At 42.2% G+C, this 24,108-nt stretch overlaps 1 protein-coding gene across 1 annotated transcript; it reads left to right on the top strand.

Annotated features, from left to right (window-relative positions):
* Nucleotides 1-537: 537 nt before the first annotated feature.
* On the top strand, nt 538-23,679 carry GPNMB (glycoprotein nmb). The gene is made up of 11 exons (XM_046021332.1): nt 538-754; nt 6,987-7,139; nt 7,958-8,101; nt 10,235-10,399; nt 12,607-12,765; nt 13,326-13,637; nt 15,934-16,032; nt 17,112-17,214; nt 19,099-19,313; nt 22,088-22,181; nt 22,635-23,679. Exons 1-11 carry the CDS (start codon nt 685-687, stop codon nt 22,786-22,788), a joined length of 1,668 nt encoding a protein of 555 aa, XP_045877288.1. The 5' UTR covers nt 538-684; the 3' UTR covers nt 22,789-23,679.
* Nucleotides 23,680-24,108: the final 429 nt, after the last annotated feature.

Raw genomic sequence — 24,108 nt, 5'->3', positions numbered from 1 at the left:
TGCAGATCAGTGACCAGAAATCAGGCAGTTCGTTCCAGAAGTTCTATGGAACTGCTCGGGTGTCCTAAATGGGCCTATAAGGACATTTCTTAGCAACTGGAGGCCTGGGCATGTGTTTCAAGCACCCTCTGGCCCACATATGCTATTACTCATATGTAACCCCCAATTTCAAGTGATGGAAGCTGTAACTCCACCACCACCCCCCCGCCCAGTTGTGTCTCCTCCGGGGAGAAGGGAACGTACAAGCCTTCCTTAGCTCTGGGGAGAGCTGGCCCTCTAAAGGAGCGGGGTGCGTGGATCAGTAAAGGACCTGCAGCAAGTTGAACCGATGAGGTTGGAGTTTGAAGTACTATTTGGTGAAGGATATGAAAATGGGGCCATAGGATAGGAAGTCACTCTAGCTGGAAATGTGGAATCGTAACACAGTGTACTGGTATAAAGAGAAAACAGAGGCTAAGAGTGAGTGAGTCAGAAGCACATGAGTTTTTAAGAGCTTGAACTTGGGAGACCAGATCAGGCAAGACTGCTTAATACCATCACATGATCTGCCCCGAGGCACCCTGCATTTAATTAAAACAAGGATCAGGGCAGGGAGAGGCCAGAGCAGCCGCGGCTGTTCTTAGCGGATGGAGCCCGGAGAGTTAAAAGTTAAACCTTGATTGCCTGGGTCTTTGAGAATTCAGCATGGCATGTCTCCACTGTTTGCTGGGCTTTCTGCTTCTGGCTGCAAGATTGCCGCTCGATGCCGCCAGACGTGAGTACACGAGTGTGTTTTAACCCATTCTCTGTCGGCCGAAGTGATGCGTTGTCTAAGGTAACGCTGTCCACGCCAGGGGGTGGACTTCATGAAGGTTCTCAGGAAGCTTTCGTGCTTGAAACCTTTGGAAACGTTGACTCTACAGCAGAATGCCCCCTGCTCGTTCTTGGCTTCAGGCTCTGGGAAAGTAACCATGCCGGCCCCTCTCTGGGGGGGGATTTTTTTTTTTTAAAGATTGTATTTATTTGACAGATCACAAGTAGGCAGAGCAGCAGGCTGAGAGAGAGGGGGAAGCAGACTCCCCGCTGAGCAGAGAGCCCGATACGGGGCTCCATCCCGGGACCCTGAGATCATGACCTGAGCAGAGGCTTAACCCACTGAGCCACCCAGGCGTCCCTCTGGGGTGCTTTCCCCTCCCCCACTGCAGTTGCCACCTTGTCTCGCCAGACAAGGGGAAGGTGCTGGTGTGAGGAACAGTCTTTCTGGCTTAAAACAAAGCAGTGCCACCCACTAAACTTTATCTAGTTTCTATCCAGTAGTGTAGAGGGCTCAAATGAAACAGGGCCCCGAATCTAGAGCCACGTTCACAGATCATCCCCGCCCAGAAGCTGTGCCTAGTCCTGTTGGGACCTTTTGCACAGACCTCCGGGAGCTTGCTGCCGTTAGGGTGAGGTTACTGAGAGAAGAGCCAAGGCTCCCAGGGCTCTGTTCGAGTCTCACCTTTGAGGTTGGGGGCTTTCTAACAACCGATGCCCAGACTGATGAAAGCAGACCCTTGGGGAGGTCAGGTTGGAGCCTCCTTGTTTCAGAAGCTCCTCTTGTGGGTCACCTGGGTGGTTTAGTGGGTTAAGCGTCCAACTCTTTTTTTTAATTTTAATTTATTTGCTTGTTTGAGAGAGCATGAAGGGGGGTGGTCAGAGGGCGAGCAGGCCTGCAGGTGTCGACGGAGCAGTTAACAAGCAACCTGGCCACCACCCTTTTGCTGGGGTGAGAGTCTAGAGTGGAGAGAGAAAAGCCGTATCAGTGCAGGCTGTGACTCCATTTCCCTTCACTTCGAACTCCCCCTCCCCACACCTTTTTTTCTTTTAAAACCTGCTTACTCTTGGGTGTCTTTTGTCTATTTTTTTTTTTAATATTTTATTTATTTGACAGACCGAGAGAGCACAAGCAGGCAGAGCAGCAGAGGGAGAGGGAGAAGCAGGCTCCCCACAGACCAGGGAGCCCGATGTGGGGACTCGATCCCAGGACCCTGGGATCATGACCTGAGCCGAATGCAGTCGCTTAACCAACTGAGCCACCCAGGCACCCCTTTTGTTCTATTTTTTAACTTAGCTTTTTGAGGTCATTGTAGCTTCACATGCAGCTTAAGAAAAAATGCAAAGCGATTCCCCTGTGTACCTTACCCAGTTTCTCCCAATGGTAACCTCTTAAAGAATTATTGCACAAAATCACAGCCAGGATATTGACACTGTTACAGTCAGAATACCAAACCGCTCCATCACGACAAGGGTCCCTCAAACCCTCTGTAGCCAAACCAACTTCCCCTTCCCATCACACCCCCCTGCCCTGGCAACCGCTGATCCATTCTCCCGTTTTTATCATTTTATCATCTTGTTACTTCAGGAATGTTATCCACAGAATCATTACAATATGTAATTTAGGGGCATCGGCTTTTTAAATGCAACATAATTTATTGAAGTGTTGCATGTATGAATAGTTCTTTATTGCTGGGTAGATTCCACAGTATGTATATACCACGGTTTGTTTAAACATTCACCCATTTTTGAGACATCTGGATTGTTCCAGTTTGCACTGCTATGAATAAAGTTGCTATGAACATTCATGTGTAGGTTTTTGGGTGACCATAAGTCTTAATTTCTTAAGACTGTGACATGCCCAAGAGTACAATGTTTTGGTTGCATGTTTAGTTTTCCAGGAAACTGCCAAACTGTTTTCCGGGGTGGCCGAACCATGTTTTGTTCCCACCAGCAGTGTATGAGTGATCCCGTGTCTTCACATTCTTGCCTATGTTTGATATATCACTGTTATTTTTTTATTTTTATTTTTTTAGTCATTCTGATAGTTGTAGAGTGATACCCCACTGTGGTTTTAATGTGCGTTTCTCCACTGGTTAATGAAACTGGACATCTCATGTGTCTCTTTGCCATCTGTGTATCCTCTTCAGTGTAATGTTTATTCAAGTCTTTTATCCATTTTTTTAATTGGATTTTTTAATGAGTTTTGAAAGTTCTTTATATATTCTAGATAGCAGTCCTTTACTGGAAATGTGGTTTGCAAATATTCTGTCCCAGTTTGTAATTTGCCTTTTCATCTTCTTCACATGCTATTTCACAGAACAAATGTTTTTCGTCTTAATGAGGTCTAATTTATCATTTTTCCTTTTATGGATCGTGTCTTTGGTGTCAAGTCAAAGAATTCTTGCCTAGCCTAGAGCCTGAAAATTTCTCCTATGTTTTTTACTTTCTGATAGCACCATTTATTGAAAAGGCTGTCTTTTGAAATTCCATTGGGTTGTTCTTGCATCTCTGTCAAAAATCAGTAAGGCATATTTGTGGGTCTATTTCAACATTCTCCATTCTGTTCCCCGGATCCATGTATCTATTCCTTGTCCCTCTTTTAAGTTTGTTTTTCCTTGATGTTCCTTGACTTCTGACCTCTATAATCAGAGGAGAAACTCGTATTTTGATTGTTCCTGGAACCACTCACTTTCTCTCAGGATCTGTGGAGGAGGAAGACTCTTCAGAACAGTGGAAAAAAAATTAGTCCTGGGAATCCAAACATGTGAATCTTCATTTCCACTCCATTAAAAGTGACCCCGAGTGAATTCTGTCACTTCTCTACGCCTGAATTTCTTCATCTGTAAAATGAAGTGATTTGACCTGTTTTTTCCAAATTGAATATTCTACCACTCCATGACTCAATTCGAATGTATATCCAGTTATAAACATTTACTGATAAACCTACATTTCCCACCCTCACTTAGTATCTGTTTCCAAATAAAAATAATCTTACAGAATCATAAGACATTCGGATTTTGTCTTACTTGATTTTTGTCTGATTTGGAAGCCCAGAGGAAACATGATCTGAGGTCAACACAGCCTGTTTAGCAACAAAATCAAGAAACCAAGTCTTGGGGCACCTGGGTGGGTCAGTGGTTTAAGCCTCTGCCTTCGGCTCAGGTCATGATCTCAGGGTCCTGGAATCGAGCCCCGCATCGGGCTCTCTGCTCAGTGGGGAGCCTGTTTCTCCCTCTCTCTGCCTCCCTCTCTGCCTACTTGTGACCTCTCTCTGTCAAATAAATAAAATATTAAAAAAAAAAAAGAAACCAAGTCTTGTAACATTCACCCATCGTAAGACATCTACATTGTTCAATATTCATTTCAATATTCTTTCCCATTTCATCTGTCTCCCTTATAAGAAGGAAACAACAGGCTTTTGCCTCCTTCTACCAAAAAGGATAAATAGAAGATAGAGGTTGGTGGCATCCATTCAAAATGACTTCTCTGAGCACCTGCCAAATACCACACCTTGTGGCAGTCCTCCTCCAGTATTCAGGAGAAGATTGTATTTCTGGCTCTGTGGGTTCAGACGATACAAGGCCACATGAGAGGACAGTTTATCATAATGTACGGTTAGGGATTAGCTGTGAGTTCTAGACAATTGACTTCTTGGCTGTAACAATACTCAAATAGGTTGAGCAAGATACTTTTTACCTTAACCTTGAGTCCAGAGGCAGGAAAAGCTAGAGCAAGAACTCGACAACATTGAGAACTCTTTCTTCTCTTCCATCCACTCCGACCTCCTTAGTGTGTTGGTTTGCCTCTTCAGATTTGTGCCCTCATGGTTAAGTATGGCTGTCCCAGCTCTTAGCTTCACGTCACTACATTACTGTCCCCCAAATCACTTCTGATGTGAACAAAATGGAGTTTGTTATATGTATGTGTGTGTGTATGTATATGGATAGACAGATGAGAGAGAGAGGAAAACTTCACAGAAGCCCTTAGAAGACTTCCTTTCGGTTCTGACTGGCCAGGTTCTAATCAGCTGCATCTGCCAATACTGTAAGGAAATCTAAGGAAGTCAGCTGCTGGAATTTTAAGCGGTTATAGTAGAAGCTCTGCGACAAGGGGTAAAAAAGAGTAGGAGTGCGGCCTGGAAATGGCTGTTAGGTAGGCAGCCAGCCAGTCTGAACAATCCTCAAAGAGAGGAGAGACCATGTGACCACTGGAGTTGTCAGGCAAGGAAAAAAGACATCAACCTGAGATTAGAACGAATTTCAGAAGAACTAGAATTTTATAAACCCTGAAGTGACCACACAAAACAAAAAGATACAGCTAATAAGCCAGAAGTGGAGCTAATATAGACTCCAGAAATAACCCCAAAAAATACAGGAAAAGAAGAAAAAGGAAGAAAGAACAAATGGGACAGATAGAAAAATAACAAGATGGTAGACTTAAATCCCACAGTATTAATACAGTAAATATAAATCACCTGAACACTCTGAATGAAAGGTAGAGATTTTTAGGCTACATTAAAAAAAAAAAAACCAATGTACTGTCTATAAGAAACCCACTTCAAATATATATATCCATGGGTGCCTGGGTAGCTCAGTGGGTTAAGCCGCTGCCTTCGGCTCAGGTCCTGATCTCAGGGTCCTGAGATCGAGTCCCGCATCAGGCTCTCTGCTCAGCAAGGAGCCTGCTTCCCTCTCTCTCTCTGCCTGCCTCTCTCCCTACTTGTGTCAAATAAATAAATAAAATCTAAAAAAAATATATATATCCATTAAAAATAAGATAGAAGAAGATGTACCTGTTAACCACTAAACATTACTATCAAAGTATCCCTAAGAACAAGGACTATTAATAAAGATAATGGCAAGAGGATCAATTCATGAAGACTTGGCAATTCTAAACAGAGCTTCAAAATACATTAACTGACAGAACTGTAAGAAGAAATTGGCAAATTGGCAAATCCATAATTATAATTAAAGATTTCACCATTCCTCTCTCAGTAATTGAAATAACAAACAGAAAATCAGCAGGAACATAGAAGTCTCAAAACATTACCAACCAGCTCTTAACATAATATTTTAAAAAGCACTGTAAATTACATAGTACATATGGGACATTCACCAATTCAGAACATATACTGGGCCGTAAAAAAGATTGTTCAACAGTGGGCTCTCCAGTACAGGTTTGCATCTCTTGGAAACCTGGAGGCATTCCTGAGCCTGACGTTCTTTTAGCCAAGAGAACAGGTAAGAATGGGAAAAGATGCCAAAACTGATCTGAATATCATTGGCATCAGTGTTTTCCTAATTCTAGCATATCAGATTCAAATAATCAGAGAATATGTATTAAGAAATTAAATAATAGCTAAGAAATACCAACTTTCAGAAATTTTCCTTGGCTCATTTAGTTTTTAAAAATATTTATTTATGGGATGCCTGGGTGGCTCAGTCAATAAAAGCATCTGCCTTCGGCTCAGATCATGATCCTGGGGTCCTGGGATCGAGTCCCGTGTCAGGCTCCCTGCTCCTTGGGGAGTCGGCTTCTCCCTCTGCCTCTGCCTGCTGTTCCCCCTGCTTGTGCTTGGGTGCTCTCTCTCTCTGTGTCAAATAAGTAAATTATTTTTTAAAAAAGACTTATTTTAGAGAAAGCAAGCATGGGGGAAGGGGAGGCAGAGGGAAAGGGAGAGACAGTCTCAGGCCGACTGCACTGAGCGCAGAGCCAACATGGGGCTCCATCTCATGACTCGGAAATTAGGACCTGAGCAGAAGCCAAGTTTCTGATGCTTAACCACCTGTGCCGCCCAGGTGCCCCTCCTTGACTATTTAAAGTACATAAAGAGGGTGCCTGGGTGGCTCAGTGTGTTAAGCCTCTGCCTTCGGCTCAGGTTGTAATCTGAGAGTTCTGGGATTGAGCCCCGCATCAGGTGCTTTGCTCTGCAGGGAGATTGCTTCCCTCTCTCTGCCTGCCTCTCTGCCTACTTGTGATGTCTGTCTGTCAAATGAGGGTCTGAATAGTTGCATTTAAACTATTTTCAGGAGACATTCAAATAAAAACCCATTTGTTTGACTTACTGGAAATATTAAGTACGATTTTCCAAACTTATGAAATGAGAAGTTGCTTTGACTACTTAGGTACTGTTAAGTACTGAATGAGGAAAGGAGTAAGCAAAATAATTTGTTTTTCAAATACTGATCTAGGATTTCATGACGTGCTGAGCAATGAAAGAACTTCTGATTATACGAGGGAGCACAGTCAACTAACTGGCTGGTCATCAGATGAGAATGAATGGAATGAAAAGCTCTACCCAGTATGGAGGAAGGAAGACCCAAGGTGGAAAAACTCCTGGAAAGGTAAATCACATATTCAAGATAAACAACTGTCATTTCCTATTTGACTTAGTCTCTTACATTGTAGACTTGGAGATCACATGGCTTACGATGCTTCTAATGACTGTACTCTAGTTACCAAGTGGGAGGCACCTCGATTTAGCAACCTTTTTTTATCTCAACATTGTCACTTTCTAAGTCACCCACACTCAACTTTAATCCACTTAGAAATTGACAAGTTTGTAGTTCTTGGAGGATTTTGGATAGCAAACAGATTTCGCCCTGAACCTCTTTACATAATATAGGAGTGGTCCTCTTCAGAAGAGCTGAGACACTCAAGCAGTTGTGACCATATCAGAAGTGTGGTTTATCAGAAAGTGAGTATCTTCCCATTTGCATGAAAGAATGAGTCCTTTAGTCATCGGTTTTGAGTCTAAAAAATGCGAACCTTTAAAACTTGTTTCTTCAATCCAGCTGAGTAGATTCTTTTTTATCTCAAGTAAATGTTCTTTCTATGATCAAAGACTTCTTTAATTGGTCTGACCTCCTTTTTTCCCCCCTTGTAGAATGTTGTACTCTGAAAGCAAAAGTTAGGAATCCAGAAAATAATGTATTGCTAAGAGGCGTAAAGATGGGAGGGCTGTCAGTAGAGCATGTGACTCTTGATCTCTGGATCATGAGTTCAAGCCCCACGCCGGGCATAGTGTTCACTTTAAAAAAAAAAAAAGAGAGAGAGAGACATTAGGATGCTCTGGTCCTTATTGGTGGATTCAACTCTACTTTATTTGTCAACGAAAGGGAAAAGATGCTTGATCACTAAAGTGCACTTTTCTATGTGCTAGGAGGCCACGTGAAGGCGATTCTGACCAGTGATTCACCAGCACTTGTGGGCTCAACGATCACGTTTGTAGTAGACCTGGTGTTCCCCAGATGCCAGAAGGAAGATGTCACTGGCAACATAGTCTATGAGAAGAACTGCAGAAATGGTAAGGAATGTTACCCATGCCACAGGAATAGGCCAGTTTTCCTAACGACTGGAGACCCATCTCATAAACCTAAAGGCACACAGGTGCTTTGCTATCACCCCATGTCACCCCCTCCTCAAATTGGATGACAGGGACATGTTGCTCCATCCAGTTCCTGTATCAACATTAGCCAAACTCACGTGAGCAAACTGGTGGCTTTCTGCCACTTGGAACCTTCTTCAAGAGGAACGTCGTCATGCTCGGCTTTTTCTTGGTGTAGTTGATTATCCAGAGAATACCTTGTTGATTCTCAGATTTTGGTTTGGTTACTCGAAATTCTTTTGGATACTCGAAGAATAGCTGATCTGAGAAACATTTGCTGATCAGACTGATTTCTGCCTACAATTATTGCTTAACCCAGTGTTGTGTGGCTGGTGCAAATGCTGAGATGTGTATGTTGTAGTTTTGCTTTGCCCTTAAGGCAGGCAAGCTCTTTGTACATGTTAAAGAGCACAAAGGAACACAGATGTGTCAAAGGAAATTGTCTCGAGAACTGCACATTCCCCAAAACTCGGAGCTAATAACTGATATTCTTCAATCAGTGACAAGACTGTTAAGTACACTTACAATCTGATTTTATGACTTAGAACTTCTATTAAACTGTGTTCATTCCCTATTAATTTATCATTGTTCTACTAGGAAAACAGTAGATCCTATGTAAAAGGGTTTGATATTTTTAAAGTGTCTAAAATTTGTAGTAATTTTTCTCTTTCTAAAAATGCTAATTCTTATGAATGTTTCAAACGGCATTTTAGCCCTCTGAGCATTTTTATATGAAGGAATCCCTGTGTCTAAGGAAAATTTTTATGTAATACCTGTCACCACAAAAAGGAACCAGGGACCTTTGAGTTAAATACTGATGGCAGGTCTGGGGCAGAGCAAGTACCAGGTGAGTCTGGTACATCTTAGTGTGCCCAAGTACGTAAATACTCACGGACGAACAGAGACGCATCACGAGGACACAGAAGCCAGCTTGCCAGGACTCCCCCTGGCTATTTGGGACAATTTAAGAATAAAAAATAAAAGTGGCTCTAGTATATTGATAAATAAAAAGATTCTTCAAAAATGTCAGTGACATTAAAAAACCAAGAGGGTGAGGGAACTGGTCTAGATGAAAAGATTTTGGTCATGACTTGTTTACAATGAAATATGTTGGGGCGCCTGGCTGGCTCAGTCAGGAGAGTGTGCAGCTCTCGATCTTGGGGTTGTGAGTTTGAGCCCCACGTTGGGTGTAGAGATTACTTAAAAAGAAATTGTCATACATACAAAAAAGTTGAAATCAGGATACACTGAGTATACCAAAACCTCCTACCTAGACTCAACAATTTTAAAATTTTGCCGTATTTACTTCTATCTTTTTTTCCAAATTATTCGAAGAGACAAAATAGCCAAATACAGTATGTGACCCTTGATCAGACTATAGGAAGAGTGGTAATGATACCGTGGTTATATAGGTTAATGTCCTTATTTTTAGGAGTCTGCCAAAATCTCTAGGAGTTGAGAGTTGTTTGGTGCCAAATGACTTAGGGTTAAAAAAACAAAAAACAAAAAAAGAGGGGCGCCTGGGTGGCTCAGTGGGTTAAAGCCTCTGCCTTCAACTCAGGTCCTGATCCCAGGGTCCTGGGATGGAGCCCCGCATCAGGCTCTCTTCTCAGCAGGGAGCCTGCTTCCTCCTCTCTGTCTCTGCCTGCCTCTCTGCCTACTTGTCGTCAAATAAGTAAATAAAATCTTTAAAAAAAAAAACAAACAACTACAGATAGCAGTATCAACATAAAAAGATAAAGCATCCCTCATTTTGGTTTGAGTACAGTTGTGGTGTGAGATCCAGTATTAAAAATAAATATATTCTAGTATTTCTAGATTGGCTTTTCCTGAATAATTGCTTTATATGTAATTTTACTGAAATACAGCCTATAGGCAGAAAACAGACGGGTCATAAATACACACCACTAGATGAATTCTCAAAATTCGGGTTTTAGTTGTCCAACTATGTTTATATATTTATGAAAATATGAAAAGGTGTTTAATTCAGTGATGAGCATTGGGCATTCTGAGCCCAGATGACAAGCCTGGCTTGTTTCTTTCTCTGTTTAGCTACTGATCCATCTCCTGACCTGTATGTTTACAACTGGGCCGAGGAAGGCGGCTGGGGAGATGAGCACAGCCAGCACCACCACCACGAGTTCCCCGATGGAAAGCCTTTCCCTCACCACCCTGGATGGAGGAGATGCAGTTTTGTCTACGTCTTTCACACACTTGGTTGGACTCTTTATGAAACCTTCTTAGATGCTTCTTTACCTGCCCTTCAAATTTTAACTTTTTTTTCCCCACTTTTCTTACTCTATAAGCAAGAATGCTAACACTAAGAGTTTATCAACAGTTACTCTGTGAACTTTCCTTAGCTGGGGTGGAGCATGAGGGATAAAAAAGAATATCTTGTTTAACTTTGGCAAATCTTCAGAACACCAAGGAATTAGAAGAAGGGGGAAAATAATTCATTTTTCTTTCTTAAAAGAAAACTATTCAGTTTCTTTCTGTCTAAAACAGTAATACAAAAAATAGGAATATTTGTTCTAATGTCTCACGGATGGGCATTTGATTTTTTTTTTAATTTTTTATTATCAAAAGATCTTTTAAGAAAGAAACTTACACTCTTTGTAGGAAATTTGGAAAATGCAGGAAGAGTTCAAATGAAAAATAGATCACCCATAATTAACACCAGAGATTATCACTGTTAACACAATGGTATTTTTTTTTTTGCTAGTGTTCCTTGATTAAGACTAGAATGTATACACAATATTGTTATCATGAGTGCTTGATCGTATCATTAAAATTCCTTATGTACATATTTTAATGACTGCATAATATTCCATTGTGTAGAAATAACATAATCTAACCCCTGTTCTTCTTTGACAAAGCTTACCCTCTTTTTTTTTTTTTAACCACAAATGGTATCCACTCTTGTTTTATTATTGGTGAAGTGATTATTTTTAGGAGGAGCAAATTTAGGTTATAATTAGCGAAGCTGCCAAGTTCTTAAATATGTCACCAGGAGCCATCTGGCTCTGACAGTTTGAAAACTGCCACCAACCATGCAGTCTCCAAACTTCTAAATGTTTTGTCTTTTTTCATAAATTAGAGAAAGTTTCTTTGTCCAGTTAACTCATTTATAAATCAGAACAACACATTAGCAATACACATCAGCTTAACAAAGTAAAAAATATCTATCAAATATTATGCCCGTCTAGTTAAATTGGGGTTGAAGGCTGACTTTGTTTCAGTTCCTTCATGGCCCAGTCAGTCAGCTCCCCAAATGTCATGATTTCTTTGACCAGACCATCTGCATGGAGTCATGTATGCTCACTAGCACTCCGGTCTCTCGTTACTCCTCTTTTCAATTAAGATATCTATTAAAACCAGTTTTTAGCCCAGAAACTGCTGTTTTTCTAACAAGACTGTTTTGAATTTCCTTATCTGAAGTTAACTGATACTGTCCTTCAACTAACACTTACTTCTATGGTCTCCCAACGCCAGGACTAACATTTTCCTCATGTGTAACTAGCCCCCTGCGAGACACCTGTTTCCCCTACAACCTGCAAAAGAACTGCCTCTGCGGCTCCAGGTAAAGGGGATTCCAAATCACATATCCCTGAGATTAGTGTATTTTTCTGATATCTTTGACTGTGTGTTAAACATGGTCTTTAAACACCTGCACAAGCATCTGTCTCGGCATCCCTGTTTTCAGTCACACGTCTGTGTTGGGTGCGTCAATAGCATTAGAAAAATCCTTGGGCCCTGAGGGATAGGAATCATTTTTACTAGCTAGCTGGTGGCAATCAGATTTAGGTTAGGGCTGGAAAAAGAGAAAGAGTGAGTCAAGAATGTCCTAGAAATGTGTTTATAGAACCACTACATTACTTTTTATGTCTACCGTACCCTACCTCTTTTTTCACCACTTAATTTGTTTTATTATATTCAAATTCTATTAGAAAATGGAGGATTCTAGTCCCCTAAAAAAGAAAGAAAGAAACTGCTTGATACAGCTGAAAGGGTAATATTGTTACAACAATATTGGATAAATTTGTTTAGCTCCCTTAGACACTTCACTATTGCCTTGAATGGGTACTCTCTGGGAAACAATGTATTTCACATGCCAGACGTCTTACTTACAAACATTTTTTAATTTGTAAACTAAGGACTAAACAGTATTTTCCCACTAAACTTCTCTTTCCATTTTAACCAACTATATACAATTATATTTATGGAACAGTGGGTTTATGTTATAAGGTTTTATATAAAATGAGCACCATCTCCCTTTCTGAAGTAGCCAGGACCTATATCCCTATCCTGTTTTGCCTTTTCCAAGAGCATTCTCTAAGTGGCAGTCATTAGTCATAAAGAAACAACAACTTCCTATAATGATCATGTAATGTGGCCAATAACTAAAAATTTCCATCCTCTCAAAGGTCAGTATTTGCAGAAGTTAGGACGGGGTTCAGCAAGAATTTCTATAAACACAGCCAATGTGACACTTGGCCCCCAACTCATGGAAGTAATTGTTTATAGAAGACACCACCACATATATGTCCCCATCGCAAAAGTGAAAGACGTGTACATGGTAACAGGTGAGTGAGTGGTGTGAACTTGAAGTTAACTGATGGTGAGGCATTTCATTCTGGTGATGTTAGTGGAATAAGTAAGTGTTAGAGCTAAGTGTTCTGGGCTAGGTTACAATCTGTATGGGTTCCTTCCCTTGCTTACATATTTAAATGTATTTTACTCCATCTGTGTTTCCAGAATAACTTGGAAAAACCCTAGCAAACTTGCATAGGAAGAGGGGAAATAATGCTAAATTATCTCTCATTTTAGTTTTAGTTTCTGGTTTGTTTTTTTTTTTAAGGTTTTATTTATTTATTTGACAGAGAGAGAGCCAGTGAGAGAGGGAACACAAGGCAGGGGGAGTAGGAGGGAAGAAGCAGGCTTCCCGCTGAGCAGGGAGCCTGATGCAGGGCTGGATCCCAGGACCCCAGGATCATGACCTGAGCTGAAGGCAAATGTTTAACAATGGAGCCACCCAGACACCCTTCATTTTCATTTTAATTTTTGAACCTAAAAGCATTATCGAAGTTATCTACTTAAAATCAAGCAATTGTGTGTTCTTTCTATTTTGGGGTATATCTTTTAGATCACGTTCCTGTATTTGTGACTATGTACCAGAAGAATGATAGAAATTTATCTGATGAAACCTTCCTCAGGGACCTCCCCATTATGTTCAGTGTCCTGATTCATGACCCTAGTCACTTCCTCAATGAGTCGGCCATCGACTACAAGTGGAACTTCGGGGATAATACTGGTCTGTTTGTTTCCAACAACCCAACTTTGAATCACACGTATGTGCTCAATGGAACCTTCAGCCTTAACCTCACTGTGCAAGCTGCAGTGCCTGGACCTTGTCCTTCACCTTCACCCAAACCTCCAAAACCCACCTCTCATTTATGTAAGTGTTTTCCAGGTGATCTTTGAGGGGGGTTCCTTAACAGCTATTAAAAAAAAAATCTACTAATACAGGTTACATAATTAGAGCCCTAGCTTAAAGAATCATGTGCTGAGTCTGCTGTGATTCAGTTCTGTACGTGTCATTCTTTAGCCACTTTATCACCATTTTAAGCTGTTAGAATATGGAAGAAAGGAGAGTATGTTTAAATTCCACTTTGCAAGTAGAATTTCATGACTTAAGTGCGGTTCTTTGACCTTTCTAATTTGTACTGGTCCTTGTTATGTGCACAAATGCTTTCCATGTCTGGCCCGTCACATTTCTTTTTTTTAAGATTTTATTTATTTATTTGGGAGGGAGAGAGCACAGGCAGGGGAGCAGCAGGCAGAGGGAGAAGCAGGCTCCCCGCTGAGCAAGGCATTCGATGAGGAACTCGATCCCAGGACCCTGGGATCTTGACTTGAGCTAAAGCAGATGCTTAACTGACTGAGCCACCCAGGTGTCCCCATCACGTCTCTGATTCTCTCCCATTTTTTTCTCGTTATGAGAATACATTTCACCCTTCATAAACATTCAGGCCATCCCCACTGTCTGTCTTCCTCCTCCCACATTTCTCCCCACTTCCATTCTCCTCCCTTCCCTGCCCACATCCATCTAGTGTCCCATCAAAACACAGCTGTACTTGGAAGTGGTTTCCAAATGGCCCAAGAAAGAATGTACCTTGAGAGTAAGGACTCCAGACATTAAGATTGTTCTGGATATAAGGCATAATAAATTAAATCCCATTCTCTACTAATAGTATATGAGGCCATTTAAAAAGTTCCTAAGAGTCTACTTTGGAAAGTGTTAGCTTCTACCTAATGCCCCCTCCCACCCCCTGTGCCATGAGTACTCAGCACCCCAATTTGAAGGGGATGGTAATATACTGCCATCCTCCCACTGGTCACAAGAGGGCGCCATCACCAAGCCCAGAGTAAATTGTCCAACCTGATGTCCAGACTTGCTGCACTTGTTTTTACCAAAACCTGTTATAAATAATAAATTGTAGTAACAGTGTGTTATTAATAAAAGGAGATCTCATTAAATCTGGAATATCTAATCAAGACACTAAGTTATTACTGATGTTGATTCATTATTTTTGTAATGTTTTAAATTACAAAATTAATACATGTTCCTTAATAAAAATTCTAACAATAGAGAAGCCTAGAATAAAAGTGAAAGTCCCTACTCACATCCTCCTCCCAAGAGTTAAACCTTAGTAACAGCTGGAAGTGTTTCTTTTCTGATCTATTTCTATGCCTTTACAAACATATTTTATAAATATACATAGGTGTTGTTTTGCTTTTTAAGGAAATGGGGTCATGCTATCCATATGGTTCTATAATTTTTCTTCACTTAACAAATATCAAGGACATCTTTCCCTTGTCAGTACATAAAATTTAACTCAATTATTAAATAGCTACATAGTATTTCATAGTATGTGTAAACTTAGAATATAAGTAATGTTGTATGTATAAGTGTGTAATTTATTTAACCATTCTCTTATTGATGGTTATTTAAATTAATCCTAATTCCAGTTACAAATATAACTGCACTGAACAACTTAATCATATAGCTTCATTCTGATATTTCTGTAGGAGAACTTCTTTTTCTATAAGTATCAATGGTCTTCTTTACAAATAAGGAGACCAGATGGAAAATTTAAAATAACTTGTAGATTCCTGTAATATCTAGAACTGTCTAAAAATTCCTAAATGGTAAAGGTTTAATGTTAGTTTATTTAACATTAGTTTATTTTATTTTTTTAAAGATTTTATTTGAGAGAGCATGAGAGAGAGAGAGCACAAGCAGATGAGTGGCTTGACCCTAGGACTCCAGGGATGATGACCTGAGCCAAAGGCAGACGCTTAACCAACTGAGCCATCCAGACACCCCAACATACAATTTTATCTGTCACACCCTGCTTGATTTCATCATGATTATTGTATCATACATTTTAATATGGCGTCTACCTTTCATTTGATTCCCGTGTTTAAAGAAGATACACGATTGTGTTCACTTACATAATTTAACAATGATAATGCCTGCTCGTTCTCACATCTCTGTGAATCATTCATATTCACTTCAAATTTCTGCAGTAATTTAATAGTTCAGAACTCTTGATGTTTTTCTAAAGGGCAGGTAGATGTTTAGATTGTTGGTTATCAAGTACCTGTTTAGATTTGGGGTTATTATGTATTATGTAAATCTTTTACATTCTCAGCAACTCCTCTAAAATCTTATTAATCCAACTCTCCAGCATCAGCGGGTGACCGCCCCCCGGAGTTGAGGGCGACTCCTGAGGAAACCTGCCATATTAACAGATACGGTTACTTTAAAGCCACCATCACGATTGTAGGTAAGAGCAGCAGGGGATGGGGCGCCTGGGTGGCTCAGTGGGTTAAGGCCTCTGCCTTTCGCTCGGGTCATGATCCCAGGGTCTTGGGATCAAGCCCCACATCGGGCTCTCTGCTTGCCGGGGAGCCTGCTTCCTCCTCTCTCTCTCTCTGCCTGCCTCTCTCCCTACTTGTGATCTCTATCTGTCAAGTAAATAAATAAAATCTTTAAAAAAAATAAAAAATAAAAAATAAAAAAAAAAAAAAGAGCAGCAGGGGAAGGATGTTGGGATCTACCCCGGGCCACCCTCTCACCCTCTTGACTCTGGAGGGGTGGGAGCAGGGGCCCTCGCTCTCTGTTCAAGGTAATGCCACGTGGGCACAAAGCCAGCACGTCACCAGTTTCTAGATTCCGATTGACCTACGCCAGCCTTCCTCAGACATTCTGGTGGAAACGAGCCCAGTGTGAGGCCCACCTACTAATGAGTCTGCCCAGACCTACATCCCCCACCCTGCTCATTCCAGAAATCTGAAGGAACTTGCCTTTGAAGAAAGGCCAGTAGCAAGTTCCCACAACTGCCACTTCCTTCCTCTCTCTGATTTCACAAAGCCTCCCGCCTAGTGTGTAAGGAACAGGGATGAGCGGGGCTACCACAGATGGCTGTGTATTGTGGACACTGCCCTCAGACACCCCACAGAAAAGACAGGTGGGGGCCGAAGCCCAGCCAAGGCACCCCAGTTCTGGAGATGGGGGTAAACCCCCAACTCTGCACCCCGGGGCTGAGGGAAGCCGGCTGGGCCGGAGCCCGAGGCCTGCGTCTTCCCCGGGGGTTACCTTTCTCTAAAATTCCTGCCCAGAAGGAGTGCAGCCTTCTAAGACATTCACAGGCTCCAGAAACCAAGGGCCAGGTTGGAATGAGGAGTAATTGGGTTTCACTTTGAACATGCTGCATATACACGTATCCACACTGCGGGCTAGACTCCCAGATGGGCGCAAGAATGCCGTGTCTCTGTTTTGTGTGGCTTTCTGATTTGTGAAGGAATAATTCGGTCTGGTTTTTGCTGTATTTTGATGTGTTTTTCTGGGTGGGTGTTTTGTTAGATGGAATTCTGGAGGTCAGCATCATCCAGATGACAGACGTTGTGACGCCCGTGCCACAGCCTGACAAGTCGCTGGTGGATTTTGTTGTGACCTGTCAAGGGATGTGAGTACATCTCGTTCAGAGGATCAGACCAAGGCCTGAGCAGAGGCCGTCACACCAGCTCCCCTTCGAAGCTGATCTAGATTCCCAGCTCATCAGTCAGCCACAACCAGGAAGGGCCCCAGGAGGGGCTCAGAAGCACTCGTTTTGCTAGATTGAACAATGCTCATTACCTTTAAATTACTGATGAAATTGAAGAGTAATTATTGATTGAACACTTACTGTGTTCTTAACATTTTACATCGGTTCTCCTATTGAATCCTTACCCAATCCTGAGTCTCCTCGTTTTACAGATGGGTCCACTGAGGCACACGGTGATTACAGAACTTGCCCCATAGATGGTGGGTACCCACAGAGCATGGTTCACAGGCTGTGGTCTGTCTCGGAGCCCAGATCCTAGGCTCCTTGAGGCCTAGGATCTTTGCTTGAGGGAAGCCAGTGTGGAATGGCCATGTCCTAGCATGAATTAATAGCAGTGCCCAATAATCCTGTATCTCTAAACTTTACAAAGCTTTTTCTTTTTTTTTTTTTAAGTTTTATATTTTAGTCTTTTTAAAAAGATTTTATTTATTTGCTAGAGAGACTGTGAGCCCAGGAGAGAGAGCAAGTACAAGGCAGGCAGAGGGAGAGGGAAGAGCTGACTCCCCGTCCAGCAGGGAGCCCAGTGCAATCCCAGGACTCTGGGATCATGACCTGAGCCAAGGCAGACACTTAACAGCTGAGCCACCGGCGCCCCTACAAAGCTTTTTCAAATGCATTATATAATTTGACCTCGTACGGTTTGGTTAGAACTATATAATAGACTAACAGAAGTTAATAGACTAAATATAAGTTAATAAATACAACATTAATTAACTGAGTAAGCTAAAGCATTCACAAATATATGTGTCATGGATAAATTAGTTAATTAAAATGCGTGTATGTAAATGTATAAATTAATGCAGGGAATGAGATGGTATAAAAATGTGGCCTTATTTGATAAAAAGGGATAGCTAAGAAGCTCTCCACCTTAGGGAGAGGTGAGGGGTGACGATGACAGAACATTGAGGAAAAGCTGTTGGAGGAACGAAGCCAGCTGAGAAGAGCGGGTGTCCTCCATGCGCCCCATGCCTCACCAGATCAAGCATCGGAGCAAGGTCTCTCCATCCAGGAGGTCCACCCACAAGGGAAACAGTGCTGATGCAGTAATGCACAGCCATGTCGCCTCGTGGTCGTCCAGCCTCGGTTATTCAAGTCCCAGCTCCACCCTTAACGGCCCGTGTTAGTCTCCCAGTTGTCTCCCCCTCGCCGAGCTGGTTTGTCGCCTCCTACACTAAGCTTATTTTACTTTCCTCATCTTCCTATGAGAGGAATAATCAAGGCCATGTCACACATCTACAGCTTTGTGTCTTGCACGTAGTAAAGCCCGACTCAGCCGCCGCTGTTGCTATCACTGTTCCACCTCTGTGGGGACCCAGGTGGGCCGGCTCTGGCATTTACTAGTATCTTTGCCCGACACCTCAGCGGACCACACCTGCAGGCATTCTAGGGAGCCCAGGTGTGGAGGAATGACTTGGGCTTCACACAGTTTCCAACAGCCCCTTGCCTTTGGACAGGGTTCAGTCATAATTTCTTCCTCCTCCACCCCCAGAGCCACACCTTTCTGAGGATACAGGGGAAATAGTAGCTCATACCCAGGCTTGTTTAGAAGTAAATTATATGTGACAATTTGACATCAAATGATTTGATATTCTTACATCGTATGCAAGAATTAAAGAATAGGATCCAAATTAATTCTAGTGGAATTCAAATGGAATTCTAGTCAATTTTATGGACAGGTAATGATTATGATTGTCCCTTTTAAACTGATACTATATCTCCCTCCCCTGGTGCTGTCTTTCCCCTCAGCATGCCCACAGAGGTCTGTACCATAGTTTCTGACCCTACCTGCCAGATCACCTACAACACAGTCTGTGACCCTGTAGATGTGGACACAGATGACACTTGCTTGCTGACTGTGAGAAGAGCCTTCAGTGGGTCTGGGACATACTGTATGAACCTGACCCTCAGTGATAATACAAGTCTGGCCCTCACGAGCACCCTCGTCTCTGTCTCTGCAAGAGGTAAGTGTTGTTTTGTGGTTGTAAGAACATTTCATATCACAGGTACTGTGTGTGTCCTATGCTAAAGCCCTTCAAAGGCTTCACTATCCGTGTTTAATTTTATTTCATTGCAAAAATCACTGAACTGTCATTAATGTGGATTTGACAACTGGCATGAAAGTCCCACAGCAAATCTACTTAGGGAAGGGATGAGAGAGAGAGACCCAGTGAAATGACCAAAGATAAGTCTTTTGATGAAAAAAATCAGCTGTGATCGTGGACCAGTAATGGGATATGATCACGGCATGCTCGAAGAGATTTATATGTCAAGGGAAAAGTTTGAAGCCTAACATCAAAAAATAACAGTGTTCTCCAATTAAATTATAAAACGGGGAGACTGGTACCCATTGTCATAAGAATCCACCTAGGCAAAGACATAAAGCCAAGAAGAGAAATGAGAAAGCAGGTGGACTGCTGGCTCCTTTCTAACTTGCCATGTGTCCTCTCTTTCCCTTCTCAAAGTCTACCAGGCATTATCCTGAAACAGTAACAAACCAGCTTGCCTAGTCAGTGTTCACCAGAAAATCTACTCTTTCCCCTGCTGGTGCTTGGGGAGGGGAAATGCTGGCAAAGTGGACTAAGGAACTTCACTGAGAAATGGTCATTTACTGGTGGCTTCCAGTTTTCCCATTCACCAAATTAGGACCTCACCTGGTGACCCTCACTGAGTTTCACTTACAGTTGACTTTGTTGTAAGACACTGTTTTAGAAGAAGCGCTTTGGGCAGAAATGGGAACGAGATTAAATTGTGCACACATGACAACACTTACTGTTGCTGCTTGATTTGAGTATTGTCCCATACGACCTCATGACTAACACAACTCTTTGGATTTGGAGCCTGTCTCATAAGGTAAAATGTACTGAAACAGAGATCTACTCATTAACCGTATAAAAGGCAGCTTTAACATCATTGAAAGACAAGCTTAAGTAACTATACATAGAGTTATGTGTATGAGGGCTTATAGTTGGTGAGATCTAAGGCACTGATTTAAAAACAAAACCAGGAGACAAAGGTGCCCTGCTTCTGCCAAGGCTGCTTATGCTGGGACCCCCAGTGGGGAGCTGGGAGGATGGGGAGAAAGGAGACAGGTTGGAGCGCTGGTCTTCGAGCTGTCTCCAGGAGCTGCTGGGGTTACTCTAGGGCAGCTGTGGGGAGTTCTTAGAACAGACTTTCAGGGTCATACCCTATTCCACGAAGCCTCCTAGGAGCTGGCAAACCACTGCTCTCTTACCAGATTAGATGTTTAGGTATTGGCTTTCCTTTCCTTCTTCTTACAGTGAGTGAGAACTTTAGGTGACCTGAGCCATTTTCAAAATCCAAATAAAGGAAGCTCAGAAAGAGAGCTTTTAATCCAGGGGGGATTGTAACCTGATGGCTTGGGCTTCAAAATCAGAATTTCAGAAACAGATCTTTGATCAAAAGCAGACCCATAGACTTTGAGCAGGAATGACTTTTACTCATTGATTCCATGAACACTCATGAAGCACCTGCAATTCTTTCAACAAATATTCATTGAGCATCTACTCCGTGCCCAGCAGAGCTGTAGACCTGAGATACACAGTTCCAGACAGAGTGGGGAACAAGAGGAAGAAGGCTTTTGTGAGCCCTGCTTTTGTGGGCTGAAAGAGATCACACATAAGATGACATTGTGAAGAATGTCCTGGCATGGAGAGTGACAAGCATGGCGGAGAGGGGGGACAGAGGTTGGCTCTCCAGATTGGGGAGGTCAGTGACAGTCCTGCCTACCCTGCGGCATCTGCTTGTGGAAAGCCTCCTCTGAACTGAAGCCTGACTTTCAGGAATGAGCAGTCCATCTAGACGGTTGTAGACCATGGGTAGGGCTTGAGTTTTATTCTGTGTATAAGGAGCCTCCGGCAGGCTTGAAGCATGCTCTGATAGATGCCTTTAAAGATCATTTGCTACCAAGGGAAGCAAAGATCACGGGAAGGTGAGAGTGGAAGCAGGTAGACAAGATGTCCTTTTGAGTGGGGGGGAGGCTGGTGGCTGGAACTGCGCAGTGGTGGACGGGATGGAGAAAAAAAGAGATCAACTCCAGTTCCTCTTTGACAATAGGGACAAGACAAGTTAATTTGCTGGCTTCTGGGAATACAGAGAAGACACAATCCCACAGTCTGGGAGAAGGAAAGAAGCATCTATAAAGCATTAATTGCCACACAGTGTGGTCGAGGCAGAGGGAGAGAGGCACGTAGAGGAGTGACACAGGCAGGTGTCATGACCCAGAGCCCTCAGCCCTCATGAATGTCCAGAAGTCACCCCGCAGGGGTGAACGCTTGAAATGAGCCCAGGGGAAGGACGTTCCTGGCAGAGGGCATGGAGATTTGAAAGACCAGGGGAAGGGTAGGCCACTCCAGGATTTTTAGCACAGCTGGAAGGTAGGTAGTAGGAGATGGGGCCAGAGGAGCAGTGGGCAGGGTCATGGAGCCCTTCACCATGTGGGAGCTGCAGGGTCAGCTGAGACCTGAGCATGTGTCTCCAGGACATGACATCTCTCTTCTGAGCCCTTACACAGTGTTCCAGACATGCTAACTCATTCTCTAAATGGAAGATAAGCTGACCCAAAGACTATGTATTATTTAATGGAAAAGATTACTGAAAACCCAGAGGGAGCCATATATCTTCGGATAGCTCCCTTCCTCATTTATTTAATTGCATTACAAGTAGCATGTCCCTTAGGCGGAGGATGTCACTAATACTGTCTTGCTTCTGTTTTAAGACCCAGCTTCCCCTTCAAGAATGGCAAATGGTGCCCTGGTCTCCGTGGGCTGCTTAGCCTTATTTGTCACTGTGATCACCCTTTTGGTATACAAGTAAGTTGCTACTTTTAACACTTTAAATTGTTATAGTATATTGTCAAAAATAAGTTGCATATTTCTGCATAAAATGGGCCATTTTCCCTTTTTTGCTTTTAAACAGTTTGGGTAGGGGAGAAAAATCTTCCAGTGAATGATGAATACCAAACTAGACGATTAATTTTGCTGTGGGTTTTTTTTTTTGTAAGTCCTAAAAATGCTACTAGATACCAGTAACTTTACAAAATTGTGTCAGTTTATTTACCATATAATCACAAATTAGAATAGGCAGGCACATTTCTTCCATGAAGAAAGGAAAAAACTATACTTTCATAAGACATCAATGTCTTAGAAGCTGTGGCTTGGGTTAAATGAAATTAACCCTCTTGTACTTGGCATGTAAGAGATTATAGAAAGTAACGTAGTTCAGGTAGAGATCTTTTGTTAATCTGTCTAACACATTGTTTTCAGAAAACACAAGGAGTACAAACTGGTAGGCAACAGTACTGGGATCGTGCTCAAAGACCAGGGCCCGAATGCCCTCCTCAACCATGCAAAGGCCGTGTTCTGCTTTGGGAACCAGGAAAGAGATCCTTTGCTCAAGCATCAACCAGGGACTGTTTAAATCATCAGCTTTATTTGTGATCAACAGCTCACTCTTCAGGGCCATTTATGTGAGCTGTGCCAGAGTTGATGGTTATTAACTTCTATTCCTAAAGATTACTGTTAAAATATATACTGTGGCTTAGGGAGGTCCAAAGGGTTTTTTATAGGCCAAATGACATCTTAGAGAAGTAGGGAGGAATTACACCGTGCGTTGCCTCAGCCTCGTTATTGAACTGATTAAACCAGTTAGCAGAGCTTTCTTTCATTATGATTTATGTTTCACTTATAATGTCTGTAGTGGTCAGTGGGATAGACACACTGTGTCCAAAGAGTAAGGGGAGAAGATACTATTCATTAGAGTTTGGCCTCGGTTCACTGGCAGGTGAGGCCAGACGCTTTCTGGCTCTCCGTGTTCCGAGCTAACTGAATGCTACTTCAGGTGAACACGTGTGAGCTCCTAGCAAAACGGTAACAGGCCAGACATTTAGTGTGATGTGCATGCTTCTGATGCTAAAAAAAATATGTATTGACTAGTCTAATACATTGGTGTGAATATTTTCATGACAACCTACCCTGCCCAGATGTGTAAAGGAACGCTACTCATTTCTTTATTCCGTGGACCTACACTGACTACTTTCTGTGTATCAGGTGTGCTAGGGACCCAGCCCTACACTCCGGGTGCTGACAGTCTTGTGTATATATCTCAATTTCTGTACACTAGGGGGCATATGTTTGAAATTATATGTTATGATTTTTTGAAGAAGGAGACCCCTGCTTTTCCTACTGGTTTCTCTATTTAAATGATACAGGGACTTGATCAGTTAAGGCCTCCATTTGTAATTAAAACTCTACCAGATGTCAGACAGGACATGCATTTTTTTTTCCTCCTTCCTGAAAAATAAAGTATGAAAAGAGATAAGATCTTGGAATTGTAATTATTTTTCCAATTTACTGTTTGCCTTTCTATTGTGTTTATAGTTTGGAGACATAAAGAGTTGTTTAACACTGCCCTGTGGAGCACTGATAATTTCACAAGGATTTTATATTTTAAAATACAGTATGTTCAGTTTCAATAAATGTATATTAATCAGATCAATCTAAAATAAAGGAGTTTCGGGGCGCCTGGGTGGCTCAGTGGGTTGGGCCTCTGCCTTCGGCTCAGGTCATGATCTCAGGGTCCTGGGATCGAGCCCCGCATCAGGCTCTCTGCTCAGCAGGGAGCCTGCTTCCCCCTCCCTCTCTCTCTGCCTGCTTGTGATCCCTCTCTCTGTCTGTCAAATAAATAAATAAAATCTTTAAAAAAAATAAAATAAAGGAGTTTCTGTGAGCAAATGTTCTG

This window comes from Meles meles, chromosome 10 (genome assembly GCF_922984935.1).
Source record: "Meles meles chromosome 10, mMelMel3.1 paternal haplotype, whole genome shotgun sequence".
NCBI lineage: Eukaryota > Metazoa > Chordata > Mammalia > Carnivora > Mustelidae > Meles > Meles meles.
Note: the sequence above shows the minus strand (reverse complement) of the source record. Positions and strands in the feature narration are given on the sequence as shown.